Source organism: Ailuropoda melanoleuca, chromosome 3 (genome assembly GCF_002007445.2).
Source record: "Ailuropoda melanoleuca isolate Jingjing chromosome 3, ASM200744v2, whole genome shotgun sequence".
Classification (NCBI taxonomy): domain Eukaryota; kingdom Metazoa; phylum Chordata; class Mammalia; order Carnivora; family Ursidae; genus Ailuropoda; species Ailuropoda melanoleuca.
This window is the reverse complement of record NC_048220.1, coordinates 147,463,016-147,478,294: the sequence shown is the minus strand read 5'-3', so window position 1 is coordinate 147,478,294 and position 15,279 is coordinate 147,463,016. Positions and strand designations below refer to the sequence as shown.

The window sequence follows — 15,279 nt, the reverse complement described above, 5'->3', positions numbered from 1 at the left end:
TGTACTTTTATATCTGAAGGATCAATGCACACTTTAAAAAAAATTTTTTTTAAGTCAGCGATAAAAAAGGAATAAACTACTCGTACATACAACAACACGAATGGATCTCAAACGTATTAGGTTGTATGATCCGGGCTCAAGAGGCTACATACATCTGATTTTATTTCTTTAACATAATGGAAGAGACGAAGCTAGGGAATAAGATGGCTCGCCATTCTAATCATGGTAGGCCTTGTGCAACTCTGTTTGCAGTGCACAAAACCACACCAAAAATGATACTGTATCTAATTATACTTTAACTTTTAAAAACAAAAAAAGGGAAGGAAAACATTGCTACGTCCTCCCAAACATGAATATTTTTAAACCTTCTGTACCCTAATCATGTATTGTATTCTGTACCTTAATTGTGATGGTTATAGGAACCCATACATACGTTGAAATTTGTAGAACTGTGCACCTGAAAAAAATAATTTTGGTAAATGATCACTTTTTAATTTATTAATTTATTTTTAAGTAGGCTCCACACCCAACATGGAGTCCAACACGGGGCTTGAGCTCACAACCCTGAGATCAAGACCCGAGCTGAGACCCAAGAGTCAGGTGCTTAACCAACTGAGCCACCCAGGAGCCCCAAGTGATCACTTTTTTAAAAAAAACATTACAAACAAAAGCAGAAGAAACTGCAGCTGGCCTGGAAGAGCTGGGGTGGGTCACATGAGAGACCGGTGCCCTCACTCCTTGCAGAGAGCTGCTGTGAGCAACCCTACTTTACCTGCAAACCTTTGTTTCCTCATTCCATACCCTCTGCCCGTTATTACCCATTGAAGAGAATACATTTCAAAACATGTTATCAAAAAAAAAACCTTAAAAAATTTTCAGAACATTTATCTTTTTAAGAAAGTCAGAAAAAAACGTATCTTGAGGTTTAGGTAAGCAGATACATAGGTCCGAATCAGCAGGAGACTTTTAAACATGCCTGGCCAGGCCCTCCCTCATCCCTGAATGAGGGCCACTGTTGGTGGAGGTGCGGCGTCTTGGCAGAATTGTTGGAAACTGTTCACTATTGTGAAGATGCCAGTTTTCTCTTCAGTAAAGTAGTAATGCAAGGTTTCTTTGCATAAATCTGATTTTTAAACTGGAACGGTTTCTGTTTTGTTCAGAGATTTCTTACTGGATAGCTACTCCTTGCCAGAAATTCTGTCTTCATGTTTACCCTTGGCCCCAAGTCGTCATGTGGTTCCTTACGTACAGGGTGGTCCAGGTGGGTATCAGCTCAGGTTATGTGTACGTTTTCCAGACTCCACTAAATTCTAGCTTTTTGTCTGTGTGTTTCTTTAAGGAGATAAAGTTCCCCCAATTAAACCAAATGCTGGGGAAGAGTCTGTTATGAATCTTGACAAATTGAGATTTGCTGATGGAAGCATAAGAACATCAGAACTACGACTCAGCATGCAGAAGGTAAGCACCTGCACACGCTCTGGAGTGAGCAGACTGGTGTGTCCACAGCCCTGTGCCATGCTCAGGGTGAAAAGCAAAAGGACACGTTCCTCACAGAAGACTAGAGGTAGCAGCCCAGGGCAGAAACTGCAATTCTCTCATACGCCCCAGGGTGCTTGCACGTGGCTTGCCTCCTCAGACCCTCTCTGCCATCGTGTGTATGTCAAAGCCTGAAGGGGGAGGGACAGCAGAAGGGCCAAGAAGCTCAGTTCCCAGCTGGGAGCTTCCTTGTGGTGGGTTTCCTGAAGCCCTGCACATCTCATTGCCAAGAAATTAATCCCACCATGACACCCAGCCTCCAGCAGCTCTGGAGAAATGTCTTTAAACTGGGCCCATTGAAGCCCCTGAATAAAATCAGGAAGAGAGGAGAGTATGGGTGGTGGGTGGAGATGGAAATCTGTGCACTGGTTGTTGTCAGGATATTTACCTTCTAGATCAACATGTCTGATGGGATGTTCTCTCAGGATGGGAACATGTATTCCACATGTGGCTACTGCATTGCATAGCACAGGGTTAGATAAGTAAAAACAGTATGTGAAAAGCTAGGGATCCTTCAAATTCTTCAAGTACAGGGATTCTTGGTCCAAGAATGAGTTCTCTGTGCAGTTGAAATCATTTTCAAGAATTTCTGTGTGGAGGCATATTCCGAATAGAAGCCTCTTGCTTTTAGTCATATTCTGAGAGGGGTCCAGTGGCATAAACTCACCATCAAAAGAAAAAAGTTGCATTCTGCAGCTTTTATGAGACTGTGTGGTTCTGTGTTTGGGGAGATTGGGCTTCAGGAGGGCTTCCTGGAAAGGTAAGGCAATTAGCATGAGTGAAAGACAGAGGTATGTTTAAGAAAACCAGCGAAGTGGGGTGCCTCGGTGGCTCAGTCGTTAAGCGCCTGCCTTCGGCTCAGGTCATGATCCCAGGGTCCTGGGATCAAGCCCTGCATCAGGCTCCCTGCTCGGCGGGAAGCCTGCTTCTCCCTCTCCACTCCCCCTGCTGGTGTTCCCGCTCTCGCTGTGTCTCTGTCTGTCCAATAAATAAATAAAATCTTTAAAAAAACAAAACAAAACCAGCCAAGAGGTACTGTGCAGGACTTTTACATAGTATTGCTATCAGGAGTTGGAGGCCAGCTATGACAGACGGAATCATTGCGCTGGATATTAGGAACTTGTGTTTGGGTGTGAAAATGGTGAATCCATCAGGTATTTTGAAGTAGGAAGTCCTAGAGGCATTCCCACCAAATAAGGCATGTACAGATCTTTGACTTAGGATGGGAAAGCTAAAAATGTTGTAAGTCATAAATGTATTTGATACACCTCTAATTTACTGAACATCTGCTTAGCCAGCCTTAAATGTGCTAGAACACTTGTTAGCCAGCAGGAGGGAGAATCATCTAATACAAAGCCTGTATTATAATGGAATGTTGACTGCCTCATGTGATGTGTTGACTACTGTACTGAAAGTGAAAAACAGCATGGTTGTGTGAGTGCAGATGGTGGTTGGTCCTTGGGATCGTGGGGCCGAGTGGGAGCGGCAGTTACTGCCACTGCCCAGTCACGGGAGCGTACCCTGCTGCCCGCCCCTCGCCTGGAAAAAGATGAAAATCCAAAATACGGTTTCTTGTAAGTCAAACCCTTGTAGGTTAGGGACCATCTGAATTGTTCTCTGCTGTGTGCCAGGCAGTGTTCTAGATGCCCCAGTTGTCTGAACAAAGTCCTGCCTTATTGGAAGGCACATTTTTCTGCTGATTTCCAGACGATACAGTAAGAGATAGGAAAGAAATGAGGTATGTATTGAAAAGGAGTAGACAAAAGTATCATTACTTACAGATACAATTAAAAATCTCAAGACAATAAGTAAAGAACTAGTAAAAAGAATGAAGTAAGATATCTGTATAAAAGATTTCATTACTTACAGATACAATTAAAAATCTCAAGACAATAAGTAAAGAACTAGTAAAAAGAATGAAGTAAGATATCTGTATAAAAGATTTATCAGTGACTTTCCAGTATGCCTGCAGTAATCCATTTGAAAATTATCTCATTCACAGTACAGCCAGAAAGTTTAAAATGTCTTAAGTAAACCTAACCCTAAATAGCATGAAAATTGAGCACTGAAGAATGTAAAAGAGTGTTTTAACTAACATTTACTAGATTCAAAGATAGTTTTTTCCATTTGCTTGTCTTGAAAGGCCAGGACATTCGATGGTGTGCATAATTTTAAAATTATGTGTCGTTCTGGGGGCACCTGAGGGGTTCAGTCACTGAGGCATCGGACTTCAGCTCAGGTCACGATCTTAGGGATCGAGCCCTGCGGCGGGGAGTCTGTTTCTTCCTCACCCTTGCTCATCTTTCTCTGTCTTTCAAGTAAGTAATATCTTTAAAAATAAAATAAAAATAAAATTATGTATCATTCTAAAGACATAGATGAGATGTCTGTTAAATAGAACTAAATCAACAAGCAATGTTAGTCTTTGGTAGAGATCAGTGGCACACAGTGGAGTCCAGAAGTAGGCCCAGGCACACTCTGTGATTGAGCATGGGGTAAGGGGTTTTTCAAGAGCGGTGAAAGGTCATTTAGTAAGTGATAGGAAACAAAGGTAGGTCCTAAAATAAATGTCAGGTTTATTTCATGTCACATTTCTTAAGAGCATAAACAATAAAGCCATACAGGAATTTGATACATGAGGGTTTTTACAAGATGAACCAGAAGGCAGGCAGGGATGGTTCTCAGGCCTCTCACTTCTTTTTCTTCTTGACCATCCTCCTGACCACCTCATAATCTCAGCACTTCTCAGTTTGTGTCACCCAAGGGCCATGCACACTCCTGACCACCTCATAATCTCAGCACTTCTCAGTTTGTGTCACCCAAGGGCCATCTGCTAGCTCCTAGAACGTTTACCACCAGATCTCAAGAGCGGCGCAAGACCATAGGAGCTGATGTCTCCTTGGGAATTCAAAGGTGGAGCCCTTCTGCCCTTTCTGCCACCAATTAGTACATCACGCCTCAGAAGTAAGTCTGCTTGGACTCTCAGATCCTGGCCGAGTTCCACGAACTGCCTTCCCTAAATGTAAAATGTTCAACTTTAACTAATGTTTGTGGATTTAAGACACATACTTAATGGGAACAAAGAAACATTTTTTAAAAGCTTTAATCAAAACTGCATTTTAACATCACTTTCTGATAAAACTCGGAGCAAGGCAGGTATAGAGGGAACATACCTCAGTGTAATAAAGGCCGTATTTGACAAACAGCTAATGTCATACTCGGTGGTGAAAAGCTGAAAGCTTTTTTCATCACAGGAACAAGACAGGGATGTTCACTCTCACCACTTTGTTCAACACAGCACTGGAAGTCCTGGCTAGAGCAGTCAGACAGGAAAGAGAAATAAAGGCATCCAGAATGGAAAGGAAGAAGTAAAAGTCCTATTTACAGATGTATCAGATCACATATGACACAGACTCCACCAAAAAACTTAGAACTAGTAAGTGAATTCAGTAAAGTTGACAGATACAAAATCAATACATAAAAATCTGCTTCTGTTATACAAATAACGCTCTGAAAGAGAAATTAAGAAAATAATTCCGTTTACAGTTGCATCAAAAAGAATAAAATACCCAGGAATAAATTTAACCAAGGGGAAAAAATCTGTACACTGAAAATTGTAAAACATTAATGAATAAGGTTGAAGACATAAATAAGTGGAAAGATACTCTGTGCTCATGGGCTAGAAGAATTAATATTATTAAAATCTCCATATTACTCAAAGCAGTCCACAGACTCAGTGCAATCTTCATTAGAATTCTGATGGCATTTTTTACAGAAATAGAACAAACAATCCTAAAATTTGTATGGAACCACAAAAGACACTGAATAGCCAAAGCAGTCCTGAGAGAAAAATAAAGCTGCAGGCATATCTCTTTCCCTGATTTCAAACTGTATTACAAAGGAATAGTAATCAAAACAGTAAGGTATTGGGGCACCTGGGTGGCACAGCGGTTGAGCGTCTGCCTTCGGCTCAGGGCGTCATCCCGGCGTTATGGGATCGAGCCCCACATCAGGCTCTTCCGCTGTGGGCCTGCTTCTTCCTCTCCCACTCCCCCTGCTTGTGTTCCCTCTCTCGCTGGCTGTCTCTATCTCTGTCGAATAAATAAATAAAATCTTTAAAAAAAAAAAAAAACAGTAAGGTATTGGCCTAAAAACAGACCTGTAGATCAATGGAGTAGAATTAAGTTCATAAATAAACCCGTGTATATATGGCCAATTAATTTACAACAGAAGAGCCAAAAATACACAGTGGGAAAGAGCAGTCCAATGGTGCTGGGACAGCTGAGCAGCCACATGCAAAAGATTACGTCTAGATCAGTGTCTTACACCGTACACAAAAACTAACTTGAAATGGATTAAAGACTGTAAGACCCGAAACCATAGAACTCCTAGAAGAAAACGCAGACGGTAAGCACCTTAATAGCAGTCGTGGCAGTGAGTTTTTGGATTTGATATCAAGAGCGGAGGCAACAAAAGTGAAAAATAAACTGTTGGGACCACAACAAACTTTAAAAGCTTCTGCACAGCAAAGGAAACCAACAAAATGAAAAGGCAGCCTATAGCAGGGGAGGAAATATTTGCAAGTCATGTATCTCATAAGGGACTAATATCCCAGAATATATAAAGAACTACAACTCCGTAGCATAAAAATAGACAATCTGACTAAGAAGTGGACAAGATTTGAACAGACATTTTTCCAAAGAACACATTACAGATGGCAACAGACGTGTGAAGAGATGTCCATCGTCACCCGTCATCAGAGAAATGCTAATCAGAACCACATGAGATACCACTTCACACCTGTCAGAAACGGTTCGTATCAAGACAGGACACATGAATGTTGGCAAGGATTCGCAGAAAGGGGAGCCCTCGTGCACCGTTGGTGGGAATGCAAGCTGGTGCAGCCACCATGGAAAACAGTATGGAGGTTCCCCCCAAAATTAAAAATAGAACTACTGTGTGATCCAGCAATTCCACTTCTGTGTATTTATCCAAAGGAAATGAAAACACTACTCCAAAAGATGTCTGTATCCCACGTCTGTTTCGGTATTATTTACAGTAGCCAAGATATGAAAATAACCTAGATGTTTATTGGTGGATGAATGGATAATGAAGATGTGGGTATATGTTCTGTATACTTTGTATGTGGTGTATATTTTATATATGTATAAATATATACATATGTATTATTGAGGCATAAAGAAGAATGAAATGTTGCCATTTGTGACAACATGGGTGGGCCTAAAGGGCATTATGCTCAGTGAAGTAAGTCAAATACCTTACGATCCCACTTATATGTAAAATCTTAAAAAACAAGAAACTGAGCTCATAGATACAGAGAACAGATTGATGGTTGCCAGAGATGGGTAGTGGGTGAAAGGAGACAAAGATGTAAGTTTCCAATTAAAAATAAGTAAGTCCTGGGGCTTGTAATGTATAGCATGCAATTACAGCTAGTCACACTTCATTACATATTTGAAAGTTGCTAAGAGTAGATCTTAAAAGTTCTCTTGAACAAACTTCATTTTAAAATTCAGAGTAGGGCGCCTGGGTGGCTCAGTCAGTTGAGCGTTTGCCTTCAGCTCAGTTTAGATCCTGGGATTGAGTCCCATGTCAGGTTCCCTGCTTGTCAGGGAGTCTGGTACTCCCTCTGACCCTCTGCCCCGCTAGTGGGCATCTCCCCCCCCCCCACCCGTCCTTCCCAAAATAAAATCTTTTACAAAAAAATAAATAAAATTCAGAGTAATGGGTACCTGTCTGGCTCGGCCAGTAGAACGCATGACTCTTGATCTTAGGGTTGTGAGTCCAAGCTCCGCATTGGGCATTGAGCTTACTTAGAGAATTCAGAGTCATAGATTCAGTCTGAATATCATAGTTTTTAAATTGGATTGACATAAATACTTTATAAAAAGTGAAATCCAGGGGTACCTGGCTGGCTCTGTCAGTGGAGCGTGCGACTCTTGATCTTACGGTTGTGAGTTTGATCCCCACATTAGGTGTAGAGATTACTTAAAATCTTAAAAAATAGAAGTGAAATACATAGAAAAAACCTAAAGGGTTTACCAGTTTTAGGCATGGCTTCTTCATACGAATGAAGATTTACAAATGATATTTCGTGTTACAGTCGATGCAAAGTCATGCCGCAGTGTTTCGTGTGGGAAGTGTGTTACAGGAAGGATGTGAGAAAATCAGCCAGCTCTATGGAGACCTAAAACATCTGAAGACATTTGACCGAGGTGAGCAGTTCCATGGGCCCCTGCGTACAGTTGGGGTGCTGGGTATTTGCAGGGCTGCAGGACGGCTGCCTCAGAGCCCTGTCTGTCCCACTTAGTGCTGACTTAACCCCGTCCTTGCTGTTAGTGTGGACACCGGCAAGCCTGCAGCTACAGCCTGGAGGACCCGTCTGACTGGATCGTGTCTCTCATGAGTGCCTTGTGTGTCCCCAGGAATGGTCTGGAACACCGACCTGGTGGAGACCCTGGAACTGCAGAACCTGATGCTCTGTGCGCTTCAGACCATTTACGGAGCAGAGGCCCGGAAGGAGTCTCGTGGTGCTCATGCCAGGGAAGACTACAAGGTGTGTCTTCACAACACATCCCATGTGTACATCGTGTTTTCTGTCCACTGGCATTGCTCAGTCCCTAACTCTGCACATTCTGTACATTTCACTCCATTTTCCCAAAAGTAAATTGAAAAAAATGCTTTCTTTCCCCCCAGTTAGTTTTCATACTTTAGTATCACTGTGTTTATGACCAGCATGACCTTTTTCGCCTCAGATCGGCATCTGCTGCCGCCAATAGCAGCATCTCTAAGCAAAACACACCTGATTTTTACTAGGTTAGAGATAAGTATGCAGTCTGAGTACTAGTGCCAAAAATGCTAAAATGATGAGTAAATTATTGAGGCCTGACCTCATCTTGGGCTGANTTTGGGTTTTTTTTTTTTTTTTTTTTTTTTTTTTTTTAAGATTTTACATGAGAGGGAGAGCACACGAGCAGGGGGCAGGGTGGTGGTGAGGGGAAGAGCAGAGGGAGAGGGAGAAGCAGGCTCTCCGCTGAGCAGAGAGCCCGACACGGGGCTCCATCCCAGGACCCTGGGATCATGACCTGAGCCGAAGGCAGACGCGTCACTGACTGAGCCACCCAGGAGTCCCTAAATGACCTGACTTTTATGCAGAGTACAGTTCAGATTCTTCCAGAACAGGGTACTCAGCATAGTGACAGGAAAACATTGAGGAAATGGGCACTTGAGGGCAAACACAAGTTCAGGATGGAACATCAGCCCGGCCTGAGCCACATTCCAGACAGATAGGCTTTGGTCCAGGACAGTGTGGTGTTGCTGGTAGCAGCCTCACCAGTTAGCTGGACGTGGGCGAACGGGGAAATTGGCTACAGCAAGAGGATTAGATTCTGATTTACTGTGAAGTTTTATTAATTTACCCTCCACCGACTGGAGCTGGATTAGATTAAGATTGATTAAGCGCATTGGTCACTTGTACTGAGGACTAGAAGCTTCTCCAGACTGGGTTGGTTGGCAGTTCGTGTGGCTGAGGTGAACAAGTTTTCATTCGGTCACAGCAGGTAGGCAGGCGGAAGCTGCTCCTGTAGGAGACCTCACCCCTCGGAATGTGTTTAGAAATAAGGGAAGTGCATGGGGCACCTGGGTGGCACAGCGGTTAAGTGTCTGCCTTCGGCTCAGGGCGTGATCCCGGCGTTATGGGGTCGAGCCCCATATCAGGCTCCTCCGCTATGAGCCTGCTTCTTCCTCTCCCACTCCCCGTGCTTGTGCTCCCTCTCTTGCTGGCTGTCTCTATCTCTGTCAAATAAATAAATAAATAAATCTTTTAAAAAAGAAAAAAATAAGGGAAGTGCTACAGCCCCACCTGCTTCCAGTGAGAGGCCTTCCTCTGCCCACCTCCACACTCGCCTCACTCCGCAAAAACAGAGCAAAGCTTTTGAATCTTTTTGTTTGTATTTTATTTTTATTCATTTATTTTTATAGAAAGCCTCCCTTTTTTGTACACATTTGTGTTATTTTTTTTTTTCTTTCTTTTTTCTTTTTCATTTAAACTTTAGGTGGTTGGCATACAGTGCAATATTGGTTTCTGGAGTAGAAGTCAGTGATTCATCACGTTACATACAACACCCAGTGCTCATCACAGCAAGTGTCCTCCTTAATACCCATCACCCGCCTAGCCCATCCCCCCACTCACCTCCCTCTGTCAGCCCTCAGTTTGTTATTTTAAAATTTTATTTTTAAGTATTCTTTACCCCCAACGTGGGGCTGAAACTCCCAACCCTGTGCTCCACTGACTGAGCCAGCCAGGTGCCCCTGGTTTTTATTTTAAGTGGCTCTTATATGTCTTACCCATTAACATGTGTAGGATACCCCTTAAATAGTATTCAGCTTCTTTTTAAGAGTTTTTGAACACAATTTTAATATAATTGCTAAAATTGAAACCTTTACATGAAAAAAGCTGAAAGAAGAAATCAGTGTCCCAGAATATGAGCAAAAAGACAAAGTATTTGATGAACTTTTAAGTGCATAAAAGATCAGGCTCATTTCTGCAGCCCCCCACCCGGTAGTTGCAGAAGTGGCACTCTGGGCCACAGTGTTGCTGCAGGCCCACTGCCTAGCTCGTGGCCTTGCTGGGTCCTGCCGTGTTGGGACATGTGCTGTGAGGCACTGGAATGAAGGAACGGCCTGCCCGTGAGCCCCAGGATGGACGGGCACTCCGGAGGACTGACTGCTGGCAAATGTGTCACATCTCATCTCTCCATCCCACCTGCATTTGGGACTTAATTGCACTGTGTTTCATACTGTGTGTTCTTTTAGATCAGATATACACAAAATGGTTTTTCATTAGGAATTACAGAAGGGAAGGGAGATGGGTTGAAAAATGGACTAGGAATGTCCCAGCTCTCTGTAAACAAGGTCTGCTTGGGACAGTGGGTACCTCTTTGTGGAGTGGGAGCTAGAGGGATTCATAGCAGACTAGTCTCTCGTGTATCATTTTAATGAGTTTGCCATGTTTTCCAGTTATATTGCCCTGTTAGAGAAATAAGGAATTTGGAGTGTAATGTTAATGGCATTTTCTGAAATAAACTTACTTTCTCTGGCCTCAGGAGCGGATTGACGAGTATGATTACTCCAAGCCCATTCAGGGGCAGCAGAAAAAGCTGTTTGAGGAGCACTGGCGGAAGCACACCCTTTCCTATGTTGATGTCCAGACTGGAAAGGTATGTGGGGACCGTGTTCTGCTCACGTACGCACTGATAAGTATGCTGTCCCATACGTTCATGTGCTGGGAGAAGCAACATGGATTTAAGTTGACTGTTGACAGATCTGAGACACCACTGAAAAGGACACTCAGGCTTCTGCCTGGAAACAGAATCCATTGTGGGTGGGTGGTTTAAGGGCTGGCGTTCCACAGCTTTCACACCCAGCAGGGAGTGAGCACCCAAGCCTTGGTGGCAGGGGAGGGGACAATGGTTCTGGAGCCCATTGAGAGCGAGCGAGGTCGGGGGTAGGGGTGGGACAGGAAAACACTCTGTTTTTCCCAGTGGCTGGAGCACCTGGAAGCAGCCTCAGGGAACCCTGGGGTGTGCTCTGCAGCCCGTCGCATAGGCCCGGGCACAGAGCAAGCAGGGGAGGGGTGAGGTGGGCAGAGTCCTAGGAGCAGCGAGCGTAGATGGAAGTGGAGGCTGCCAGTCCTACTGCACCGGAGCGCACTTCGCCCTTCGGCGTTTCTGCCGCGCGTTAGGAGTCGGAAATAAGACACAAGGCGTCTACCCTTAAGCGTTTCAGGCTTGTAAGGGGTAGTCTTAATCATCTGTGTGTGTCTACAGAAATGACGTCGTGCTTTCTTGCCGTCACTTAACACAGAGAGCCTAGTGTGTCTGCTGTTCAGGCGGGCAGTAACTTTCATAATGCTGCATGAAGGCCGTTTTCTGACCATGCGTAGGAGGAAATCAGACTTCCCTCTTGGTACAGTCCCATTTTTAGTAATGTTCAAGCCTTTGTACAATTAGAAGCACATGCTCATTTTAGAAAGTACAAAACTAAAGAAAGTGTGTGTTGTAAGCTCACCAGAGGTAGCCTCGTTATCATTCTGAAATGCTGCTTTCAGGGTTTGCATGTAGGTGCACACACTTTTCCTTATGTGTTTGTAGATAAATACGAGTGGAAAACCTGTTTGTAAATGCATAGTTTAAACATGGTTAAAGAATGACAGTGTGTGTGGTGTTTCACTTCTTGAGCGTGTGTGTGAAGCGTCAGTTCAGTACGTTGTTATTTTAATGGCTGTATTTCATTATATGGATTTACCAGAATGTACGTGGCTGGCCCGTTGTGCATTTACATCATTTTTGAGTTTGATACTGAAAAATACTCCAGTGCGTACTTGTGTTTTTAAGTTCCTGAAATATGTCTGTAAATAACTTTTATAGCTAATTTTTCAAAAAAGCACAAGAGAAATGCTATTTGTATGTTTTTCTACAAATTTTGTTTTACTGTCAATTCTTCTTTTTAAGGTTTCATTGGAATACAGACCAGTGATCGACAAAACTTTAAATGAGGCTGACTGTGCCACAGTCCCTCCAGCCATTCGCTCCTACTGATGAGACCAGAGTTCACCAGCTTTTGTAATTATGTATAATAGCTCATGCGTGTGTTCATATCATAATTATCTTTTTAAAATCCTGGACTCAAGTGAACAAGGAGTGCCATTTGAATAGAGATCATCTACCCGGTGGCCAGAAGCTTGCCAGTAATGAACAGCCAGGAAGTGTGAATGAAGCTTACCTTTATCCTTTGCTTCATTCTTGTGAAATAGTCAAACTGGGCATGATTCTTAAATAAAGCATAAATTACAAACTTCTATTTCCCAGTCCATTTAAGAGCTTATACTGATTGATTTGAAGCATGTTTGTTGACCTAAAATCCAGAAATCCAGAAATTTTGTTGTATAAAGTAAAAATGAATTTTGGTGTTGACAGCACAAGAAGAAAACAGACATTTCCTCTTTGTTCTTAGTAAGCAAATGGTTTAATATGTGAACATGTGTCCTAAAGTATTTAAATAGCCAGATAGTAAAGGAAACAGATGAGGTGTAAATGGGTTTCTTCCTTCCCCGCTTGCTTTCAGGTGCTGCTTGGGGTCCGTTTCCTGCTTTGTGCTTGTCTCAGGGCTGGCTTCTGTGGGATCCAGTCAACAGTTAGGGTCATTGATTTTACTGTTTCTCAATTTTAGGGATTATCTGGTAAATATGTAAAACATTTACATGTTTTCAGAGTCCACTGTATTCAGCGCTAACTTTGATTGTCCCTGCATCCTCTCCCCTCTATCCCCCAAAGCAACCACTTTAGTTACCTTCCTAGTGAGTGTTTTAAGAGAAAAAGAAAACAAATCTGTGTTTGCATTATTGCACACACCTTGTCTGCATACCTGAAGGTCATTCCTTATCATCAGTGAGCCTTCCTTCTTTTGGCTGCATGAATGTACCTTACCCCCAGTGGTGGACGTTTGCGTTCTTTCCAGTATTACAAATGCCACAATGAGTAACTTCGTGTGTGAAGTCCTTTTCTTTGAGCTGGAGTCCTAGAAGTAGAATTGCTGGGTCCAAGGGTAAATGCACATGTGGATCTTTTAGGTGTTCCCAAATTTTCTTCCCCAAATCTCTGTGATGGAGGAGAGTCCCTCTTTCCCACAGCTTTGCAAAAGAAAGTATGATGGCAAGTGTTTGGATGTTTGCCAATCACATAATGAGAACTTTTATCTTAGTATAGCGTTTTTCTTTTTCTTTCTTTCCTTGGTGGGGGTTAGCATTTTTAACAGTTCTTTTGAGGTATGGTTGGCAGAAGTTAATAAACATCTTCACCAGCCCAGGTTTCTTCTTGCCCCTTTGTAATCTCCCCCCATTATCCCCAGCAGTGCACAGGGAACCACTGATCTACTTTCCATCATTAGAGATGAGCTTGTGTGCTCCAAAACTACATATGCATGGAACCGTACAGCATGCACTGTTTTTATTTGGTTTCTCTTACTCAGCATGATGATTCGTGCTTCATTCACGTTGCTGCACAAGCAAGGGGACGGGTGTGTTTCAAGGCTTGAGGGCTGCATCCAAGTGTCAGCTCCCGGCCCTGCTCCCTGCCACACTTCTACCATAAGAGAAAGACCCCCAGGCAGAGCTGCAGGTGCTTGGGGCAAGGTCTGGTGAGTGCTGGGGAAGTTCTGGGCCACAGCATCGAGCATCTGCAACCCAACTGCAAATCCAACTGATTGTCACAAGAGGAAAGTGTCATTTCAGGGGGCATTAGAACATAGAACTTTCGAGTTTACAGTTTCTGTGAACTTTAAGGATAAATAGAACCACTAAGAAACCCTATGCTTCATCGGCAATCTTACTGTTAGTAGGAATATTGGATTTCATACTTTGAAATTATGTAGTATTAAATTAGTTAAAGCTACTAACTATGTTATTGCTAAAACATTTTTTTTTTCTGAGAAAGAGAAATAGAGGTAACCCTGCAGCACTAAATTTGGAATAGAAATGTAAGTGTAAGTTCTTTTTTTTTTTTTAATTATTTCTTGAAGATTTTATTTATTTGAGAAAAAGAGATCACAAGTGGAGGGGGGGGCATAGGGAGAAGGAGAAGCAGACTCCCCGCCAAGCAGGGGCTTGACCCCAGGACCCTGAGGTCATGACGTGAGCCAAGGCCAGATGCCCAACCGACCAAGCCACCCCGGCACCCCTTCTTTGTTCTTTATTTTTTTAAGATTTTGTTCATTTGTTTGACAGCACAAGCAGGGGGAGCAGCAGGGGGAGTGGAGAGGGAGAAGCAGACTCCCCGCTGAGCTGGGAGCCTGACTCAGGGCTCCATCCCAGGACCCTGAGATCATGACCCCAGCCGAAGGCAGATGCTTAGCCACACTTAACTGACTGAGCCACCCAGGCAACCCTTTTCTTTCTTTAAAAAACACACACACACACACACACATCTTCCAGCTCTGTCCCAATAGCAGTGGGCTCTAACATTGTAGTGTCTGCTTACCACTCCCCTCTCCCCCCGACCCATAGCCATGGATTGACTATATTAAAAACATTAGTATGTTAATTTATAATGATAGTTTAAAAACTCAGCCAACACTGAACAGACAAAAACATATAATCGTTCTTGGAAGTAACGAGGGCACTACTAACATTGAAAATGGGCAATTAAAGGAAAATAATGAAACGGTTATCCTGCCTTTTATCCACAAATTGCCATTCAGGATAACCTGGTTGATTGGGAAAAGTATTTTACAGAGGAATCCCTTCAGATGAATGAGTAAGGAGTGATAGAATTTAAAGACCCTGTTTTTGCTGTCCCTAATGTTCTGGAACTTGCCCGTGGATCAGAGTCACCTGGAGGGATTGTTGAATAATTCTGGACCCCACCCAGGGCTCCTGGTCCAGTAGGTCCTGGGGTTGGTCCTGAGAATGCTTTTGTAGTATGTTCAGGGACCACACTGAAAACCACCTGCATGGGGCGATGTGGTTCAGTAAACATGGAGGGTGATTTTCAGGAGAAAATAACGGGTGGAAAGATGACTGACAACCTTAGACCTCCATCCCAGCCAGCAGATGAACCAAAGTGTGGCCAAAGAATTTTGCAGAACTAGAAGTATAAGTGCGGGCGTCGAAGCATCATTTAAGTGTTAGGACAATGAATGAAAAGCTGGCAAAGGCATGTACATGAA

At 43.2% G+C, this 15,279-nt stretch overlaps 1 protein-coding gene across 2 annotated transcripts in view; it reads left to right on the top strand.

The window, feature by feature from the left end:
- Positions 1-13,095, top strand: part of SDHA (succinate dehydrogenase complex flavoprotein subunit A) — a 31,205-nt gene extending 18,110 nt beyond the window's left edge. For both annotated transcript variants that reach the window (XM_002926640.4, XM_011234109.3), the window contains exons 11-15: positions 1,340-1,458; positions 7,661-7,772; positions 7,983-8,113; positions 10,662-10,775; positions 12,069-13,095. In XM_002926640.4, coding sequence (XP_002926686.1) covers positions 1,340-1,458; positions 7,661-7,772; positions 7,983-8,113; positions 10,662-10,775; positions 12,069-12,155 — 563 coding nt within the window. In that variant the 3' untranslated portion in view covers positions 12,156-13,095. The remainder of the gene's footprint in view (positions 1-1,339; positions 1,459-7,660; positions 7,773-7,982; positions 8,114-10,661; positions 10,776-12,068) is intronic.
- The last annotated feature ends 2,184 nt before the right edge of the window (positions 13,096-15,279 follow it).